Below are 22,235 nucleotides of genomic sequence, written 5' to 3' on the forward strand. Positions count from 1 at the left end.
ATATCTGTCGCCAACAGTCGTATCCCGTCGGGCACCGGCTACGACGGCGACGACCAAATCTCCTCCAAGCAACGGCCAAAACTCCTACGAATGCGCGGGTGTGGTGGCGGCCATGTCGGGACATGGTTTGGTATGGACGGCCGGGGAGGGGGGTGAGCAGTGAGGAGGCGGCCGGAGAATAGTGGCGGCGCCGGTGGCGGGTTGGGGTGGGGGAGAGCGGGTGGAGGCGTTGGAGGTGAATGGACTGCTAGTGTCCCCGACAGGTGGGCCACGGAGAGGACAAGGGCGTGCGTCCAGCCCGTTCGCGCGATGTCCGTTTCACTCCAAACTCGGCGCAAGTTTAGGCCGGGAATGAGTCGAAAACGGACGAAATTCGAACATTTCTCCGTTTGTGGCCGCGTGTTGGGCCGCGCTATTCGTCCGTTCTATCCCAAACGGACGCATCCAGACAAGATGAGGTCGCGCGCTGGAGTTGGCCTAACATATTGCGGTTTGTAATCACTTCTTAGAAAGAACAATAGTGCCATCATAAACACTCTCAAGGCTCAAGACATTATGGTCCCGGTGGAACTCCATGGCGGGAAGGCAAATGCTATCAGATGCAAGTTAAAGCCTTAAAGCCGAACAGTGTTACTATGAAAAAAGGACCACGGTGATACGCTACGCCCAATCACGGACGAACAGGCTTGGCCATAAGTGGAAGCAACAAAAGCAAAGCAGACATGAAGCAGAGCACAGCAAAGGACAAGCACAAGAGCAGAGCACTACTACCATATATAGAAAAGCCATTAGTAACCAGACCACACCTGTTGGAAAGGCTCCGACACACATCAAACTTTCACCGCACGTCAACTGTTAGCGGCCAGTGAGCCGGCCAATGCAAGCTCGGTTCATGGATCCACCCCTAGTGCTACCACTACTGTACATTTGACCACACAGATCGGCGGGATCGAGGTTCGCCCCAGCGCCGCGCCCAGCGGCACCGGCCACCGCGGCATCGGCATGCAGCATGGCAGGACGCCCACGCCCCCGGTCCAAGCTTAGGTACGTAGCTTTACATCCGGCCAGGTCACCCATGGGCCACGGCGTACGGAGGCCGGCATGGCCGGAGCAATCAGCAGCTCCCGTCGTGTACGTGCGTCGACACGTACGAAAGCTCCCAAGGAAGTATGTCGCGGCGATGTATGCCGTACGTTGGCCGGCTAGGACCGGTGGCGGTCGGCGTGTGGCGTGGCGACAGGTGGCGCCTCGAAGGGGGCCAGCCGGTTGTCGCCGAGGCGAGAGCGGTAGGCCGCCTTCTTGTACTCTCCCCATGTGAAGTCCCTGTAGAGGGGCAAGCTCTGCGTCCCCGCCAGCAGCTGCGGCAGCGGTGCAATCCTCTGCGCCAGCGGTGGCCCGCCGAAGTAGATCATCGACACGCGCGACTTGAGCCCGTTGCCGGCCACCACCCGGTGCCGCACGCTCCTCAGCCTCCCGTTCGTCAGAACCTGCACCGACCCCGACCGATTGGTTAATCATTGTTCCTGTCGCCGCCGTACGCCGGTCGTCGTCGGTCCGTCCGTCCACCGGTGCATGGGATGGGCCTGAGGGAAGGAATGTGTGTACCTGGAGGGAGTCGCCGACGTTGACGAAGAAGGCGTCGCGGTTGGGCGGGACGGACACCCAGCGCCCGTCGTGGAGGGCGACCTGGAGCCCGGGCGTGCCGTTGGAGTGCAGGATGGACACCAGCTGCGGGTCCGTGTGCTCGCCGAACCCGGTCACGCTGCAGTTGGGCGGGAGCCCCTGCAGCAGCGGGCACGGCGGGTAGTGATTCACCCGGAACACCTGGTCGCTCGCCGCGTCGCCCGTCACCATGTCCGCCAGCGCGCCCCGCGGCGACACGCCCAGCCCCTCCGCCACCATCTCCAGCACCGTCCTCGCCAGCCCGCGCATGGCGCCCACGTAGTCGTTGATCGCGTCCCTCAGCGCCGACGTCGGCGCCGGGGAGGCCTTGGAGAGCGCGTCGCGCTCGATGGCGAGGAGGAGGTACTCGACCCACCCCATGTCGCCATTGCGCCCGATGCGCTTGCTCCCGTACCCGAACGGGTCGGCGGGGCCCGACGCGTCCTTGTCCGCCTGCGACGACGCGAAGAACCGGACGGCCTCCGCCTCCAGCCGGTCCACCATGCCCGCCGGCACGCCGTGGTTCACGACGCTGAAGAACCCGTAGCGCTCACACGCGCGCACCACGTCCGCCGCGGCGCCGGGGCCGGACAGGTCCACGGCCGGGACGCCCGAGAAGCTCTCCCACGCCTCCGGCGTCCTCAGCAGCGCGATCTGCTCCAGCGCCGCCGGCTTCGCGAGGACCACCATTGCCAAGAAACAGAGCAGAGCTGGGCCAAGCAAATAAGCAGGGCAAGCGATCGATCCCCGAACCAGGCAGGGCCGACAAGCTACTACTATCGCAACAGTGGCGCACTGGTGATGAGAACTCGAGCTGTGGTGGCGCACGAGTGGGAGATGGGGAGTGAGGAGGGCGTTCATGGCGCGCGCGTATATATAGTGGTGGCGGGGGGGAGGAGGTCGCCGATGGCAGTGGCGGTTGCCAGTGGGCGCGCGGGGGGCCGAAGAGGCGGCGACGTACGTACGCGGCGGGAATGCGGGTAGAGAAACGAATGGGAGGGAATGGACAACGTTGGTAGGAGCTGTTCACCCCGTGTCGTGTGGGTGCACGCATCGGTCGACTGACCTGTCTCGACTGCCTTTTCCGTATTGAGTGAGCCCGGAGTTGCCGCGAACTGAATCCCCGGCGTGGCGATTAGCCGGGAGGGGCGACGTGTGCCGATGCCATCCGCCGGTGCGCTGGGGTCCGGGAATGAGGAGGGTGATGGGTGCTGTGGCCGATGCTACGCTGCTCAATCATGCATGGACCGACGGGCGGTGTTCCTGTGCGCACCTGTGTCTTTCTTTTCCAACTCGTGCTCCTATACGAAGCCTGTTGCCAAGGGCTTCCTATCTTCTTCTCCTTTCTATTCCTATTCCCGGTTAGGGGCATCTCCAACCCATATTCTCAAACTGCCCGCATACATCTAAATCATGCAGTCCGGACATGTTGTGTCATCGGGTTTGTATCAGCCTGCCTAGTGGTCCTAACGCATTTTCCACTGCAAAACTGAGACAAAGTTTTTTTTGGGGAGGGGGGGGGGGACTTTGCCGGAGTCTGGACAGAAGCCACGTAGGACCCTGACACCCCGGCCCACTAAATCCCCCCTATCGGTCCCATTTTCTTCCAATCCGCCCCTTCTCCCCCCTGACTTTGCATCCGCGTCCTCCTCCTCTGGCACCGTCGATGTACCTCTCCAGCCGGTACACAATCGTTGGCGGACCTCCACAACCAGCACCGACGCGCCCACTCGCCTTTTATGACGGTGGCGTTCACCCCGGAACCGTCTGTAGGCAGGTACACTCCACCCTGCCGATGTCGTCCATGGCGGTCACCAAGCCCAGTAGGTGTTCTGTCAAATACCATTGAGCTTATTTTCGAACGCCATGTTGTTTCTTAGAGTAGATAGCGGAGTACTTGACCATGGATGATAAGTTGTTGTGGCGATGTGTGGTTGGTCGATTTCGTAGGCAAGAGCAGATGGGGGCCCTTCTAGCAGCGCGTGCATGATTTGTTTCACGCGTGAAAACACATTGCGCCCTATGACATGCACATCATCCATGATTGCAAGGTGAGGTCATTATCATATCGTTGCCACGCCATCCAGACCAACGTCACCAAATTTTGTGGCGCGGTTGATATGCTGGAGGTAAGGTGGTCATTGCGCGTGGCAGCCGAGGAGATTGTAATTTTGGTTCTTCTTGCTCAACTTGTCGATTGAATCATTCATTCACTCAATGTTGCTCTACGCATCGTGTAGCTCACACGCGTTGTCATGATATACCATAGGATAGAGGGACGGCAATTTAGGTACATACATTCGTGGATAAAGTTGAAGGGGCAGTATGTGTGAGACGACATGATCCGTTCATGAAAAAATTCTTGAATATCCAGTTAATCTCGCCGAATTTGAACTATTGTTATGCTAGACTTATTTGCATGGTATGTACGAATGTGCTATTTTCTATCCAAATTTGATGTTTACATGAATTTCGTCTGGTTAGCTGAAACCTGACTTGAAATGTATGCGGACAGCGTTGGGTGACCGCCTTCCACATCCGCGTCCGCGGACTGGTCTCCTGTCTTTATAGGTCAACGTTGAAGAAGTCAATAACAAGCTTTTTCAAAAGGAGCGTTCACAAACGTCAATATTTAAAGAAGACCGGAGCTGCGAGCTTCAAATTTGACGAAGCCGCTTCTCACAAGTCACAACGCGGACCCTCAACATATATTAACTATGGCCATTTTTAACGCGGACTCTTAAATCGTCCGCATATGTTTAAATCGTACGGTTCCAACGTGTTTTGCAACTTAATGTGGGCCTATATCCGTCTGCAGGCCGGTCCAGATGTCTTTTTCCCGCAAATCAGAAGCAAGCAGGGGAGAAGGGGTGCCGGAGTCCAGACCAGTGCCACGCACACGTCCGACAACACTGGCCTAACCATAAACCCTTTCCCTCTCTTGCGCCCTTTCCAATCTTGATCGGTGCTTTACGGAAGTGGAGGCTACTCTTCCCCTTCCACTAAATAAGCATATTTTCCGGGGCTCACGGCGATCCGGTGAGCTTGCTGCCGGACATGGGGAAGACATGTCGTGGGAATGGAGCTCAGCTGCGGCTGGCGATATACTAGGTTAAAATAGTAGCATAGTCCGGCATAGTTAGTTGAAATATGTCTGAAAAATGTAAATGCTTTCGTCCGGTTTATATGTAAAACAACCGATTTGTATGTAATATGTCTGGTTTGCTGAAACGTGGTTTGGATTGTATGAGGCTACAGTTAGATGGACGGCTCCCGCATCAGTGTCCGCGGAATGGTCGCCCTGGTCGCCCTGTCCGCGGACAGATGCAAATAAATGGAATACCTTAATTTGGTAATAAATCAAGGAAAGTGGTTTATATATTTTGTGCTTGCAAGAGTCAACGAGATTTTGTTTATTTGGCGTATTGTCCCAAGAAGATTTAGCAAATGTGAGCATTTTTCCTTCGGTCGGTGCTTCTGGCGGGGTTCTTGTGGTCTAGAATGACGGCTCTTCATAATAATTTAAAGTAATATATATGTGTCTTGTCACCCTTACGGGAAAGCAAAATTCATTAATTGGTTTTCAAACATCCAAATTCCCGATGACATTGACTAGATTTTCATGGGTGAATTCAATTTTACTGGGGATACTTTTGACAGAAACATGTGAGGTAGAGATATTTATGGCATGTTGCTCTTTAAGGAGGCCATCAATAATTTAGGGCTAGTTGGCCTTCTTCTTAAAGGCGGGAGTTTTACTTGAAGCAACATGCAAGAGAGGCCTCTTCTTGAGTAACTAGATTTGTTTTCACCTCTGCTTCATGGATGACTTATTTTCCTACTTCCAATGCAATTCCTCTCACCAAATCCATTTCTAATCATTTGGCTTGTGTGATTCGAATTGGTACTGGCATTCCTAAAGCTAGAGTCTTCATATTTGGGAGTTTCTGGTTGCAACACGCCTCCCTTGAATGAGGTGCTTCAAAATGGTTGAGCTATCCCTATGGGTTCCGAGGATTTTGCTAAACCTCTTATTGCTAGATTTAAAATGTGAGTATGGTTTTAAAATTTTGGTCCAAGTCCCTTTCAAGTCTAAAAGGACTTATTCAAATGTGAATGGCAGTATCTTTCTATTGGACCTCTTCAAAGAATTCTGATCTCTTTCCTTGACAGAATGAAATGCTATTTTTTTTCTCAAGGAACAACTTTTACAGGTTTTGTAAAGCCGAAAAACCTACTGGAGACAGAGATGGAGTATTAAGTGGGTATAGTTGGGTGATGAAAACACTTTCTTGCAAAAATGCTTCCATTACCTACAGACACAATTACATTGCCATGCTCCAAAACAAGGATCGGGTGGAAGTCTCCGAGCTTGATGGAAAGGCTTCTTTTTTTAGGATGCTTTCAAGGAACAATTGATTCAAGACATCTACGATGGTAATATGTTCATCTTTATCCCTCTCATTCCCAAGTGGTTGCACATTATCCTTAATGATTATACACACATTTCGTTTCTTAATAGCACACTCAAGAGTTACTTATCTTCTGGGAACAGATCGTGAAAGGTCATTCTTTAGCTTGTGCGCTCAAACTAGCGAGGTTTCCTTAGGGAGAGATCTATTCAAGATTATATTGCTTAGAACTATGAATATTTGCATCGGTGCCACAAGTCAAGAGAGGAAATTCTTGTGCTAAAATTTACTTCAGAAGGGATTTTATATGGCCAAGCAGAATGTCATACTTTAGATCCTCAAGGCCAAAAACTTTGGTCAAAGGAGGATTGGATTGATCTAATTAATAGCAATGGTCCTTCATCATTCTTCTAAATTGTGTGCCATGCAAGAAATTTTACCGCACAAAGGGTCTTACACGAGATGATCTTTTTTCACCTCTGTTTTTTGTGATGAATACTGATTTATTACAAATATGTTCTAAACAGGGCAATGGATATTGACATGCTCCATAAACCTCTTACTCATCCCCACAACACTTATTTTACGTGTAGTATATTGATGACACCTATTGCTTTTCCTATTGATGCTAGACAGCTGGTACGCTTGAAGGCTCTACATCATTCTTTTACTGAATCCACTAGATCGGAGTTAATTATCATAAACCAAGCATGATTCCTATAAATACCGTGGAAGATAAAACTGACTTGTTCACCAATACCCTAAGTTGCATAAAGGTTATTTCCCTTTTACATATCTAGGGCTGCTACTTGGCCTCTCAAAGGCAAGAGTAGAACATTGTTTGCCATGGTCTCAAGAATTGAAAGATGGTTGGCTGGAATCACTTGTTATTCCACTTATGACAAATTGTTGATGGTAAAAGTTGTGTTATCCTCACTGCCTATTTTCTTCATGTGTTGTTTGGATATCCCTAAAACCATAAAACATCAAGTGATCAAATACCTCATGCACTGTCTATAGATAGGGTATGATATTTAGGACAAGACCATGCTCTTGCTTCATGAACCAAGGTTTGCAGTCCTGAAACCTAAGGAGGATTAGGTTTCATGAAACACTAGTGTTCAAAACAAATATCTTTTACTCAAGAACCTACATAGATTTTTTTTAGTAGATATGATATCCCTTGGGAAATCTTGGCCGGGGTTCCTACTATAGTAATGGCACCATGCTGGAAATCACATGGAGGGCTCGTTTTGACGGCATGCTAATCTTTATGTCACTTGAATGTTTATAAATCCATGGTAGGATGCCACTTGGGTGATGACAACGTTTTCCATTCCATACTGACTTTGTGAAATGAAGAATGATTGTTATTAAAGTCCCCTCACTTAATAATTTGTCCCAAAGATATCACAATGAATGTGCGCAAAGTTTTGCAGTTGGATTTTCTTCAGGATATTTTTCATTTACCTCTTACCTTACGAGCTTTCCAAGACTTCTCCCAATGAGAGAAAATGTGTGCTTCTCTGCATGACCAACAATACATGAATTGCCTTGACAAAGGGAGTTATTTTGGGGGAAAGTTAAATGTCTCATCCCTAAAAGATTGTAAAGTACTCATTAGTTATCAACCACCCCCTTAACTTTCACAAGATTTGGGACATCTCTTGCGAGGATAAGCATAAGGTTTTCTTCTGCTGCTTCAATATATGAAATGCAAGAAACCTTATGCTAGAAAGAATTTTACATTGCATGAGTACAAGCCACTATGGGATATACTCAGGAAGAGACTCTTCATAATTTGTTGCTGAGGGTTGTTGGAACTTTGTATGCCCTTAAAGAGGCAAAAATATTTCAATTCTTGATTTTTTTTCCAGGACTTTAAATGTAAACTAAGTGTTCCTTTCTTCATTAAAATAATCACCTTGGCAGCATGAGTTATTTGGATGTCCATGAACAACAAAATCTTGAGAGCTAAAGCTTCTGGTTTCCAGAGGCGAAAGCAAATATATTTTGATCAGCTCTCTTCATTGGGCTATAGAGTTAAGAGGAAGTATGCTCTTCAATTTAAATCATGGTTGCAAGAACAGCTGGCTTTGTAATCTTATTTCCGATGATAGCTTTTTTGGTAGCTATCTCATGTATTTTTGTGTATGACCTTTCTTTAAGTTATAAAAAATAAAATGGGATTTGCCGCATTGTTCCTCTTTAAAAAAGCTACAACTAGGGTAATTGCACATTTTATGCCTAAGATTGAATAACTTACAAACATTTATTTGTTTATATCATTTTTGTTCTTTTGCTTTACTTTTAAGCATGTGCATGCTAGTTTGTCAAACACGAGTATTTTTTTCTCTAAGGCGGACATGAGTAACGATAACCTCTAAGTTCAATACAATTTTTTGGTACTTAGATGTCATCTCTACTTTTGTCAATAGAAAAATTTAAAAGGTGAGAGCACATGATGCATTTGGTGGAACCCACAGAATACTCTAACCTGGTATATATAATCCTACACTTAGAGGCAACATCTAATGTTTCTGTCTTCTTAAAAATTGGAGGTAACATCTTATGTTTTACCTATATTAGTTAGAAAACTTAGAGTAACATCTAATGTTTTCTATCTTCTTAAAAATTGGAGGCAGCCTCTAGCTTTCTGTCCTATTAAAAATTGGTACCACTATGATAAAAACATATATGTTCTTCCACTTGCTTCTGGAAAAAAAGTTATATCAACCACTAAGATAACCTAGTGAGGTGGCATCAGTCTTGTGATAGTATCACATGGGAACCAAGTTCCAAAGAAAACTTCATGGAAACCACGTTTGAAAGTTTTAAAATAATCTGAAAAAGTGCTGGATGTTAAGACGGTGATGTTCTATTACCATGCGAATTTTCAATTTCAACCACGTTATCATTTACGAGCTATGAAAGGAACAAATTCAGCAATGAATAGTGGCGTTTGCTGTTCGGCAATAATCAGTACTGCTTCGTACCTTGTAAATGATATTGTGTTTGAACTTGGGAATTTCACATGCTAATAGAAGATCACATTCTTAACAATCCATGTTTTTGTTTGAGATTTTTCCAAAACTTCAAAACAACATTTCCACGTGATTTTCACTGGTTTCCACCGAAACAAATTATTCTCGCAAGTGCTTTTTGGTGGCAGTCATTTAGTTCTTAAGTCAAGAATAGTCGCTGCTACATGGGCCCTACTACTCAGTTGCATAGCATATAATAAGAGAAAAGAGTTTGTGATTCCAGTATCCTTGAATTTAAAAAATAAATGTGATAATAATTTTTAAAATCATATTTCTGTTACTTTGATAAAGAAACACATGGACTAACAAAATAAATTGGCGCATCGACCACTTTAACTTTACTCGGAACACCTGGGAGAAGATTACATTAGCCAAACATGTCAAAAAATATGGAACCAAGAAACAAATATTCCACAAAGTTACATTACTTCAACACGAAAACAAAACAACAACTACAAATAATACATGTAATGTATGTAGAGAGAGAAACAACTATTTTGATCACAAGGGACTGAAATAACTGAGAATTGTTCTGCCTGGACATCTAGATTTTTGTTAGAGTGTCTGAACATCTAGATTAATGCAAGTGCAAAAGAGAATTTACCAGGAAGTTAGTTTCTTCCAAGTCAACTGAGCTAACCAGTAAAAGAAACATTTTAGGGTTAATATTTTCGGACGAGGCGACTGAATCTCTAGAACGGTTAGTTCATTCTTGGTGAATTCTAGAGTGCCTGCTACGTGGAAACCAAAGAAATTAAGCAGTCAAATCCGTTGTCATTAGGTAGAACATAAATCCGAAAGGAGCACCCAGATTTGCAAAAAACCTGTGTCAGTTCTTTCTTTTGTTTTTCTGAACCACAGACCGTCGTACTACACCTAATAAAACCCGGTCTTGTAATCCACGATTGCAGTCAATTTATATATAATCTCTGCTGTGCTGCCGACCAGTTCCTGCACAGATGATGGCTGGATATGGTTGACATGTAACCCTGGCATTGATAAGAGAAGAAAGGCAGCTATGAGCCTATGACTGTACATCACCGTGTCAAGATCATGTAGGACAAATGATGTGCAAGACGACCCTCTTCCGTCAATCCAAAGAGAACCAATCATTCTTCTAAAAAAAAGAGAACCTAGAATTAAATGAAAGGATGAAGAAGAAGAAGCCGCAGCAGCGGCGAGGAAAAAGGTAAGAACAACAAAACGACGACTTGCGAGTTTGTCGGCCAGATGCTCAACCCATCGGGTTAGATCAGCTCTCATTTCAAATAAGTGAGGGGCGCATGAGTATGGCTAACGAAGATTTTTTTTTTTGGGTCATTTCAGACGATGTACTATCTCGAATTAGTCGGTTTATTTATCAGTGACTTGAATTTATTCTCTGTCAGTGTCAGCTGGATTGAAGAGAGCGGTTGAGAAAAGCTAAAAGGATCTTGGTTGAGAAGGACCTCGACTGGTCGCCCCGCGCGCGCGTCACAGCCGCAATGTGTGCACCGGATGTCATCCTTCACCGTCCCTTTCTCTTCTTCACGCCGACTGAACGCGGGTAGGCCGCTGCTCTGCCACGCAAGAGACGACGCACGGTGCCTGAAGTTCCAGCACGTACTAGTTGAAAAGCTTGCCTTCTATTTGTCAAAATACGTATATATCTAAACATGTTTTAGTGCTAGATACATCCGCATCTAGATGAAACTAATATAAGCCTCTTGGGATGGAGGTAATACTTTAACTATCCGAGACGAGATAGATATTCCTTGGTTGTCTTTTTTTTTTTTTGCGTCAATCGACTGGCGTCCCTGATGGAAGGGAACAAGGTGGCTTGATAGGTTCGGGTGATGGATGGGGATTGCCGCCACCAGAGACGGTGGGTAGGTTTAGAGGGACGGTCGGGGTGAGGCTGCGCCAACAGAGACACACAACATAGTTGTGGCTCGCGCAGGGTAGGGTGGCGACATATGACTAGGCCTGTGGAGGTGGGCGGGTTGGGGCGAAAAAGGAAGAGGGCAGGGGCCCACAAAGACGAAGAAATTAGTCCGAATGCAGGAAGACAAAATCAACTGAACGCAAAAACAATTCCAGACAACTTGTAGGCACTCCTTAAATTTCTATTTGTGTTCTATCTAGGGTTCTGACTGAAATTTCTATCTTATTATTTCTACTTCTATTCCAGGGTCCAATCATAATCTAAGGAAAGGATGCATATGTTATGACTGTTTTTATATCATTTTTTCTTTGAGAGAAGACGCACAAAAGGTGTCTTGTATCAAGAAAAAGGGTACAAAAAAAAGACAATATGACGTAAAACGATCGGCAAAAATAAAATATATCTATTTTTTTAAAAGGCATCAAAGATTGTAATGGTATATCAGTGCCAATATATTGCCGAAATAAACCAAATAACAGTTGCACCATTAAAGAGTATTTTTGAAGCAAGGGGGCACGGGAGCAAGTTTCTAGAAATAGCTCAATACGATGTTCAAAAGTCCCAAAAACAGTTGATATTTTCGACACAAATACATATGTATGTGCTCTAAGTATATGTTGAGTTTTGTTCAAATATAGTACCTTATGATATACGCTGTTGCGCGAACAAGAACGCATTTCGGGCCAAATTAACAAAAAAACAAACCCAATTTTTGCATGTATTTATCCTTTTTGGAGTACAGAGATTCGTTGCCCAGATGCAGGTTTGCGAGTTTGACTTAAAAAATAAATTCTACAGAACTACATTGAGAGTTTTTTTATTTACTGTTCACCGAGTGTAGATGAGCCCATACTCAGACACGAATTAGCGTGTGTTTTTTATCTTTCACATGCAAGCGCATATACTTATGCAATTTTGCACACCTATATTACTATTCTATATATGCCGGTACACAGTTCCGTTTTTCTTTGAACCATAAAAATCAGTGTTTTTGAACTTGAGGAAAAATACAGGCTCATAGTGCCCATGCTCCAAAGTGATTTTTCTCTAGAATATGCTACTTCGTTTGTTCACTTTTATAAGGCTTTGTAGACTTTCAGACATTATACAAAACAACTCAATTTCACTTGTATAAAAGTGAACGGAGGGGGAATACTATATTTGTGGACACTTGCTGCATGTGTGACTGATCTTGGTGCCAATGAAGAAGAAGCTACGTACCAAAAGGCCTGGAAGGAATGCCCGACGAGTCGAGGACGATGTTCAAGTTACTGTCCACAGCCCGTGCGAGCCCATGCGGGAGCTGCCATGTTGCGGCTGTTTCCATCAGACTTTGCATGGTCGGCGCAGCTCGACGGTTGGCCTCCGCTTTCCCTGGGCATCAACTGCCATGTGCCACGCATCGTCTCCAGCCGCTACGTGTACACATGTCTAGGTGGAAGCGGACCACTGTTGCGACACAGGCTGGTGCCGTCACGTGCTCGACGGGCGACGCGGACGCCGCCCGCGGTCGACAAGTGTCCCCTGTAAAGCGTCTACAGCCCGTGCTAGTTTCCAGGCGAAGGCAGCCAAAATGAGGAGAGGAAGATCCTATCGGTGCTGTCGTGTAACTGCCGCGTGCCAACTTAGTTGCCGGCTCACGTGAGAGCCAGACAGACGTCTAGCTAGACCCCACAACACTGCATGCCATCCTCTCATGTTCAATCAGGCTACCAACTGCCAAGAGCAACTCGAGCGGGATTATTGCACGAAGCCCATCTAGACGTGTAATGTCGTCTGTTGCCATGTATGGATGGCCTGATTTGAATGTGGTGCAAAATCGTGTGCATAGTGTCATTTGCATAGGCCTCTCGTATTTGTGATTGTCATCGGTCATATTGAGCGCACTTCGTATGAATATAGAGGTTGAGCAGGCGATGCACAGATTCGGAGTCATCATATCCGAGCCTCCATAATTTTTGTTTGCCCATTCAAACACTTTGATTTTCTTCAAATTTAAACGTTTAGCGTATCAAGTAAACATTCACATAGTTTTTGACAAGTTGCAAGAGCAAAATCATTTAACTGGTGATACGACGTACAAATCACCTGTTGCCAGTGTGTGCACCGTCCCCTCCTCCGCCATTTGCATTGTGCCCTTCTCCTTCGGCATGTGCTTTGTGGCCTCATCTTTTGACAAAAGCACTGTCCCTCCCTCCTTCCATCCTGACACGTATGATATGATCCCGCGCCTGCATCTAAAATTCGTGTGCCATTGGATCCACCATTTTCCTCGAATCCAACATGATGGACCGATTCTGCTCGGCTATGCGTGCATCGCTCACCCGATCCTTCTTAAGTTGGATCTTACACATCTTCATCTCATGCTACTCAGTTTTTTTTTTGACCTCATCCCCGTTGCTGATTCGGCGTAAGACTAAGAAGCCGCCCTTGTTTCGACCGCCGCTAGGAGGAAGAGAGGAAAGGCAAAGTCAGGGGGTGGTGCCCTTCCCCCTTCTTCTTCTTTGGTCCCTATGCTAAGGACTGTCCTGACACCGGCTGGGGGAGGCCGCTGCCTTCACGCGACGACAAAGGCAGCTATGCCCTAGAGTCTTCGCTGGCAGGCTGGAGGTCGGGCGTCGAAGGTGCAGGAGCCACATAAAGGTGTATCGACCATTAAATTCGATGGATTCGACTCCATCCGATGGATTTCAGACGCAGGAGTAGAGGCATTGTCCATGATGTCATTGGTGGAAACAGGGGAAGGCTAGAAGCCGCCAAAGGCGGCGCTACGATGAGGAAGGGGAGGCGGTGGCGTGGGCGAGAAGAGTAGCGGGAGAGGAAAATGTGGTTCGCGGCAAATCATTTTCCTAATGTAGTGCACTCCAAATATCCCCAGGCACTAGATGTGAAGGCTCGCGAACTCTAGTTGAAGCGTGCTTCATAAATTATATGGCGATTGAGGACGGGATGTCGACTATGCTAAAATAAAGTTGTCGATCAAAGTCGCCATAATAAAAAGAGCTACTCCTAGCTAATGCGTCGTGGAATAGAATCCATCACATACTGCAGCTCTACGTATTTCTTTCATCTCCCTCGCTCGCCCTCAGTCTACAACAGATTGGTCCCTTGGCGGGCAAGGCCAGCGCGTGGGCGTGGGCGTGGGTGTGTGCGGCAAGGCTACTAGGCTCGGGCCATGGCTGACGGCTCAGTTGCACTACCGCAGTTCCTCCTTTCCGCTGTGGCTCTCTTATATTATGCTAGCTAGATTCCATATCTCCCACGCTGCCATTGGCCACGTCGTACGGGCATCGCCTCACGACACGGGGAACGCGTCGCATCCAGTTGGTGTTCCCAGCATCGCCCCGTCGGGCCGTCGCCTTTGCCGAGCCAGACCTGTGTACGACGGCCTCCAGTGACGCAACCCTTCTTTCCCTCAAACAGGAGCGTCGAAGAGTCAAGGGGGCGCAGCAAATCTTAGATCTCACAGAAATATCATGCTCCCCACTTCCCAAAAATAGTACGCTTGACACAATTTGACGGGATGCCTGCCGTCCGTGCTCATCATCAATAAGTGACCATGTCGGCACGTAGTATAATGCCGTTTGCGTTCCGTACAAGAACAAGGGCATCATATGTAGGACTACTTTTTTCTTAGGGGACTACTCCTGAAATTACATCTTCAGCATAACAGAAAGCACCTATGTGTATGAGAATCAAGGTTCATCGGTGTAGCCAGAACAGAGGTCAAAGAGTGACGATGCCACCGACGGTGTCCCGCCATCGCCTATTAGTGTACTGTGGTGTCTTCTTTCAAGCAACTACAACAGTACATATGATAAAAACTACTTCCTCTGTCCTATGATGTAAGACGTTTTTGCAAAAACGTTCTACATTGTAGGGCCGAGGGAGTAAAAGCGACACCACAGGCAGCTAAAACCCGAGCGAACCTGAACCATTACAAAGTTTAGGCATCCACAAACCGGATCCTGAAATGCAGGAGGAGAACACCATGTCACATGCAAGAGATACAAATTTAAACGATGATGGTTGAACATAGCAAAATGTCTTTTTAGGTAGGATATACTCCCTCCAGTGCTTTAAACGGTTTTATATGTGTTTACAGAGGGAGTACATTACAACCATGCGATAAAGCAAAAGAAGGACATTCGCCATGATGCAGTAATAGACAGAGCGTAGCTGAAACAGTTCACCTTTACGCCATGATCCTTCCCAACCCCCACCCGCCAGCTATGACCCACTTTGAAGATCTTGTTAGCAATCAACTCAAACATCTTCACACCCCATCTAAGCATTTCTCGATCTTCCTGCTTTCTCTGCAATATAGCCCAATCGGTTAACCATCTAACAATCGTATTAACAGGCACACAAGGGCCGTTAATCTTATGTTTAGAAAAGACAACAATATTTCCAAGTCTCCAAATTGTTCAGAATATAGCTGAGACACCATCAAGACCACGTAAAGAATAATGCACTTTGGATACATTTTTTTTCACAATATCAATGTATGTTGTCACAAAAATTCAAAACCTTGCTCGACATACAAAAAATGAAAATTTTGACACTGAATAGTACATAACACAAGTTGGGCTTCAGTTTTGGCCCATTAGCACATTGATGTAAAATTTGTCTTTTTGTATCTTGAGCAATGTTTCGAATTATGATTTGAATTTTTGTGACAATATACATTGAGTCGGTGCACTGATTTTTTTCCTGAATTTTTTCAAACAGTTTTGAATGTGCAACAGGGTCGGGTGCACCAGATGCGTTACTTAGCGGCTTGACCCATAGACACTGGCGGAGCTACGTTGTAGCAAAAAGGGCCATGGCCCGCCCAATTTTACTGCAACAGGCTGGGCTAAGGGTAAATGTAGGTCATAATTATATTTAAAAAAATGGGCTTCTCTTCAAGCTGGCCCACCCATGATTTTGAATGTAGCTCTGCCACTGCCCATAGAGATAAATTTTCTCTTTCGTACTAAGGTTTGGAACTCTAGGTGCCTGACCACTCTCTCATCATCTCCCCCAGCATTTTCTAGCCCATGTTCTCTAGGTCTGGGCAAATCCTAGCTCCTCCATAGACGCTCAATAGTAGCTACTGCACATGAGAAATTCTAGTTCTATTGCATGGTACTAAAACTTGGTTGCTTACAGTTTAATGCAGTGACCATGACTCGGTCAACTTCTTAAAGATTATTTTTATAACAGATGATAGACATTTGATCAAGATACCCATACTCCTTTGTGCCTGCACAAATCATAATATTTGCATTGAACAATTCATAGCGCCGACGTGAAATTATTCTCATCAACATGAAAAATAACAAAACCATTGTTTAGCTAGTCTTGGGTATCATTGTTTAGAATCATGTGAACATCGTGTCGACCCTTCAACTTGTGCTAAACTTGTATCATAACCAGTGGCGGAGCTAGAGGGTGGACATGGTGGGCCGCGGCTCACCCATGGATTTTTCCAATAGCTTTATATCATAGGAAAAATAAATAAAATTATTAAAAAGTTATTTTTTCATAAACAGTTCTAATATTAGCCCACCCTGGCCCATTGGGCTGGATCCGCTATTCATGACTATAGGTCGTAGTGGGCTAGTGGCAACTGCCAAGGAACCCATATGGAGACTCCGAAGTGATCTGTTTGTCCCATTATGTAAATGCGGGTAGCTTTTTCAGCATGCAACACTAGTATTTTCTTCATGCTCTTTACCACTCAGAATAGTCACTTGCCACAAAGCGCAAAAACGTCAAGAAAACACATACTTGGATTATAAACCCCGAAGCGTGGATCCCCGAGAACACTAAGTTGAGCACTATATAATGGTAGATCCATAAGGCCAACTCTAGTCGATCCCTCTAGTCGATGCCTATCTGGCGTTAGAGGAGTAAAATCAAAGTTTTACTCCTATAACTGGGACCTAGCCAATCCCCTAAACTGAATAGAGAAGGATAACTTATCCTCCGCCTCCTATCTAGCACCTATATTTACTCCGCCGCTATCGCTTGGAGGAAAAATACCCGCCGCTCTGGACTGGACCCAATCTATCCCCATATGCGCTCTCCATGTCAGAAATTCTAGCTGTGTTGTATGCAATTAAGTCTTTGGACTCATCCTTTAATGGAAATGCCTATGGCTCGATTGACATAGAAATAATTCCCAAAATAACTGATTATAGTCGTCTGATTATGATATTAGTGTTCTTTTGCACTTGCAAGTATCCTGATGTTTGGACTGGTTGTTTTTACTACGACTAGAGCTATTTCTCAATAGTTTGAGAAGTAGCGAAACTGTTCTTTAATTAGTCATGAACAAGGTTATCAGGATCAGTGCTCTATTGTGTGATTTTGTGACTTTATGATCTAAATTGATTGAACTGTGCTGGAATCTAAAACTATCCTATTTTTGCTAATTATGTCGAGCCGGTTTTGAATATGCAATTTTGACAATCTGGATCATGAATGTTGTTGGTTGAACCATATCAATATTGTGTCCACTCTTCAACTCAGAATAAAGTTAAGTTATATCACATACTCCACTGAGTTAGTGTTAACCGTCAAGGATCCCATATGAATGCTCGAAAGTGTACTATAGTTTGCTTGTCCGCATTGTGGCAAAGGTTGATACCTTTTTCCACAGGTATTAGGTATGCATGCATGCAACACCGCTAGCTTCTCGGTACTCTTTATATAGCTTAAAATAGTCAATTGGCACGTAGCACAAGATTCGATATCTAGGCAAATCAGTTGCACGAAGAGTCGAAGACCACAAGATCGACGGTGCCGGCCGGGAGATGATGCGCTGCGAGTTGCAACTTGCAAGAAACTCGTCCCCGACAGTTGAAGTTGAGCTCGCACTCAACGTCGACAGAAGCTTTTGACGAAGCACGACCAATTATCTGGCAACGCTGTGGAGTATAACACAGTTACACTTTACACAGGCCGCGTCCAAGTATGGACTTCTCGCCGGCCGGTCATCCGCTCACGAATCACGATCATGGCCACTGGGCATGCACACTCCAGAAAGTAGCTAGGCGACACAAGAACACGGCGGGCAAACATGCTTGCTACTCCGAACGCGCGAAAGGCCGTTTGGTCAACCACTAAAACTGCCGTTCGAGTCAGAGCTGGCCTATAACGTTACAATTAGCATCGGAAGGGGAAGCTTCCGATCCACCTGCGAGCTGCAAGCTGAAAAAGTATTGCTTGCTTTCAGTGGTAAAAAAGTGATGCCCAGTTCAAGCTGCCATGGATCCATCAACTTTCGACGCGTCCTGGGTTGTGCACGCACTCAAACTGTATCGACGGTTGTTTATTTACTGTAAACCAATAAGCCTTTCACATACCGTTCGATCCTAACTTTTCCCAGATCATCACCAGCAAATCCCATGCTCAGTGCAGCTGGCCGACATGGGTGAAAAACGTGTGCAGGCCAACCGGAATCGCGAGTCTAAAACCGCCGAAGGGCCTCAAACTTTGCTGCCCCATGGCGAGTAGTGGTAGTACTCATTAGTGGACATTAGGTTTTTTGGCCTGCATCCAAATGGACCGAGAAAAAGCTTCAATTGTCACGATGCGCCTGCGGAAGAGCTATAAGTAGCACACCTGTCCATGAACAGATCAGATACACGTAGAGATCCACCTCTTGCACACCGACACGCACGGCAGATCAGTTCGCTCGCTGCCGTATATTTGAGCTCGCAAGTAGCGGAAAAGATGGCTGCTGCTCGCGTCGGCATTGTGCTCCTGATGGTCATGCTCATCGGGGCGCAGCTCGTGGCCGTGCCGGAAGCTCGCCCGATTGAGCAACCGGCGGTTGAAGAACACACCGCCGCCAACCGCAAAGCGGCTGGCGTTCCGCCGTCCAAGTGGAACGTGCGAAGGGCGGTCGTCGGAGAGAAGAGGACGGTTCCCGGGGGGCCAGACCCACAACATCATTACTAGTTCGATGTTAAGTGAATGCATTGGTCCGCCATGGGATTATCTCAAGAGTTTGACATATGTAATGTACTGCTGGACTGTCCGTGCATTTTTTGGTGCTGTGATCTTTTGGTGAAGTGGCCACACGAGCTGCTTGCTCATTGTTCAATCCATACCCATCACCATGAATAAACTGATCTTTACAAATTCACATATACGTTTGTACCGTGTTCTTTGAAAGAAAACAAAATCATTTTACTAGTGTCTACTTGCAGTGTTAACTAGGCGAACGATGATATCACGAGCCACGCCCAATTTTAGAGCATCTCTAACATATCCTTTAGAGAACTTCCTCAATAACATTTTCCTGGTTATTATGGATAGATGCTTTTTGGCGGATACCCAACCTGTCGTACGAGTCAAACTTGAAATCTCCCCCCCCCCCTTCCCATGCCTCTCTGGCGGTTGCAAGGCGGAGTGGCAGTGGTTGACGACGGTCAAGTGGGTGTGGTCAAAGATGTATGACATATGGGACCCACAAATATTAGGATGATATTGGGAAAGAGCCAGCAACCCCCTATGTGCAGAAAATTAGGCTGTTTTTTTTATAATCATTCATTGAAAAAAAAGTAAGTTGTTGGAGCAGTTTTTCGGTCCAACTCCTCCAATACGAAAATGAGGACGAAAACAGAGCTTTTGGTGATGCTCTTAGCCCAGCTTTATACAACAAGCTAAGGCTTAATTAAATTTTAACAAACTGATTCAGAACTATATTAAGTGGGTGCATCTATAAATCATGGAAAATCCTATTTGCTTCACAATGCGACAAACTGTTGAGGCTCCGCACGGGGCGCCCCCAACTGGGCCGGCGCATTTTTGTTCTTTTTTATTTCCGGCTACTCTTCTTTCTTCCCTTCCATTTCTTATTTTTCAATTTTATTGTTTTTATTTCCCATAAAGTCTAAATAAATTTCAAAAACTTTCACATTTTTAATTTAGTTCTGTTTCAAATTTGGTTCAAAGATTTCAGAAGACCTTCAAATTTTGTTCAGAATTTCAAAATTCGTTTCCTTCTTTCACTTTTTTGTCAGAAATTTAATCTTTTCCCTGTTTTTAAAAAGTGTTTGCAATTTCAAAAATTAAAAATGGTCAAGTCTTCAGAATTTGTTCTAGAATGTTAGGAATTTCATATTTTGTTCATGCTTTTAAAAAACGTTCAGGGATTTTTAAAAATTACCATTTTACCAATTTTGTTCACAAATTCACAAAAAAATTATTTTTTTAAAGAATACTATTTTCCAAATTCTAAAAATATTCATGTTTTCAAAAAAATAGGTAATCCAAAAATGTTCCCATTTCAAAATTTGTTCACTAGTCCAGAAAATGTTCGCGCTTTCCAAAAAGTGTTCAAATTTTCAGAAAAAAACTCTTTTCAGGAAAAAAAAATCATGTTTTTCAAGAAATATTCAGAAAGATTTATAAATTGTTCGATCTTGTGTCACTGTTAGGTCATAAAGGTTTAACGGTGCTTACAATCACGAATATTTTTTATTCTTGCGGCTAGCAAGCAGCCTACCTCGACACGAGGTCGCGTGTTTGATTCGAGTTGGCACACTGCACCTTCCGGATTTTCTTATGTTGCATTGTTACGCTACAGTGCCAGACGCTAGGCCGACATAGTCTAATAGGCTTCCCTATGCGTCACATGGTTGTTTGACGCAGCGCTCGTCACATGTCTACCCATGGTGGACGGTCAAATTTATGGCGGCTGATCACCTAGCTGACTTTTCCTTTTTAGGATCATCGTTAGTTGCTGCAACCTTTGTAAGGTTTGATCTTTTCTTTTCTTTTCCCCTTTTTTAGGCATATTTCCGAATGTTCTAAATATTAACCTTTTCAATAATTTCATTTTACCAATTTTTAAAATATTACCTTTTAGGGGGATTATAAATATTTCATTGTGTATATAAAAGTTCTTCATGAATGTTGATTGCATGTTAAATGTCCACCAGGAATTGAAAGAATGTTAATCACATTTTAAGAAAAATGTTAAGCGTGTATTACAAAAACAAGTTCATCATGTATAAAAAAAATGCTCATTACATATCTAAGAAAAATGCTCCTCACAATTTTACAGAAAATCTCCATCGTGAATTTAAAAGGTATTGTTCGGCTGTTAAAAACATTCATCACCTGACTAAAAAATGTTCATCCTGAATTTGTAAAAAATGAATATCTGTTAAAAATGGTCATGCGATTTAAAAGTGTCCAACACAATAAATAATTCATGTCATCAAGAATATCTGTTCCACACATTAAAAAAATGTCCATGTAAATATAAGTGTTTGATGAAGTTAAAAAATGTTTATGTAATTCAATAAATGTTAAAATATTAAAAGAAATATACATGTGACTTTAAAATAGTTTTCCTGCCTTAAAAAATGTTCTTAAATGAGCGATTTTATTTTTAGTTTGTTATTAAAAAGAATTTATACGCGCTAGATAAAGAGTTAAATACACTACAGGTGCCTCAACTTGTCGTGTAAGGTTAGTTTAGTTCCTAAAGTTCTAAAATCCACAAACTGATGCTCGAACTTGTCCGACCGTGCAATTACGGTGCCTTCATCCATATCCGGACATACGTCCAGCCCACATGGCGTGCCAGCATGGCAGTGGCCCACCTGTCAATGGCCGAGAGAACGGAATGCGCTTGATGGCCTGCTCGTGATGATTTTTTTCTTAGAAAACAACCTCACATTTTATTTAATCATGTAGGAAATCCCCACAAATGAGAAAAATAATTTGGATGATGCAGGATCCATCCTGAGACCTCATGGTATCGGATTGCATTGCACGCCCAAGTTGTCCACCAGGCTATACTCTGCTCATTTGATATTCATGAGGCCGAACTTTATATGTTACTTTGCTACGCAGAAAGTAAATTTGGAGTACAGGCACATTGTGTCCTTTTTTTAAAAAAAGTTCAAAGAAACGGATTTTTACAGTTATAGAAAAACGATTTTGTTTGTACATGCACACATACAAGTGTAATATATCCCTGTAAATCTTCATCAAAATCTGTGTTTATATGGGAGAGATAAGAGAATGACAAATACAGGCAAATTTCAGCTTGATTTTTGGCCATATTTCAATATTTTTTGCAGGGTACAATATAACGTAATGTCGAACGAAATTTGAAAGTCACTTAGAGCACATGCACAAGTTTTTTCTGTGAAAACAATCAACTCGTTTTGAAACTTTCAA

General features: G+C 44.7%; 1 protein-coding gene across 1 annotated transcript; it reads right to left on the bottom strand.

The window, feature by feature from the left end:
- Window positions 1-743: 743 nt before the first annotated feature.
- LOC101290689 (gibberellin 2-beta-dioxygenase 3) lies at window positions 744-2,539 on the bottom strand. The gene is made up of 2 exons (XM_044589929.1): window positions 1,606-2,539; window positions 744-1,487 (listed from the first exon to the last, which is right to left on the bottom strand). Exons 1-2 carry the CDS (start codon window positions 2,521-2,523, stop codon window positions 1,203-1,205), a joined length of 1,203 nt encoding a protein of 400 aa, XP_044445864.1. The 5' UTR covers window positions 2,524-2,539; the 3' UTR covers window positions 744-1,202.
- Between the last annotated feature and the right edge of the window lie 19,696 nt (window positions 2,540-22,235).

This window comes from Triticum aestivum, chromosome 1A (genome assembly GCF_018294505.1).
Source record: "Triticum aestivum cultivar Chinese Spring chromosome 1A, IWGSC CS RefSeq v2.1, whole genome shotgun sequence".
In the NCBI taxonomy this organism is placed as follows: Eukaryota; Viridiplantae; Streptophyta; class Magnoliopsida; order Poales; family Poaceae; genus Triticum; species Triticum aestivum.

Coding starts and splice junctions, on each gene's coding strand:
- LOC101290689 (XM_044589929.1), bottom strand. CDS start 2,523: ATGAACGCCCTCCTCACTCCCCATCTCCCACTCGTGCGCCACCACAGC. Junction 1,488..1,605: donor ACGTCGGCGACTCCCTCCAG/GTACACACATTC, acceptor GGGTCGGTGCAG/GTTCTGACGAACGGGAGGCT.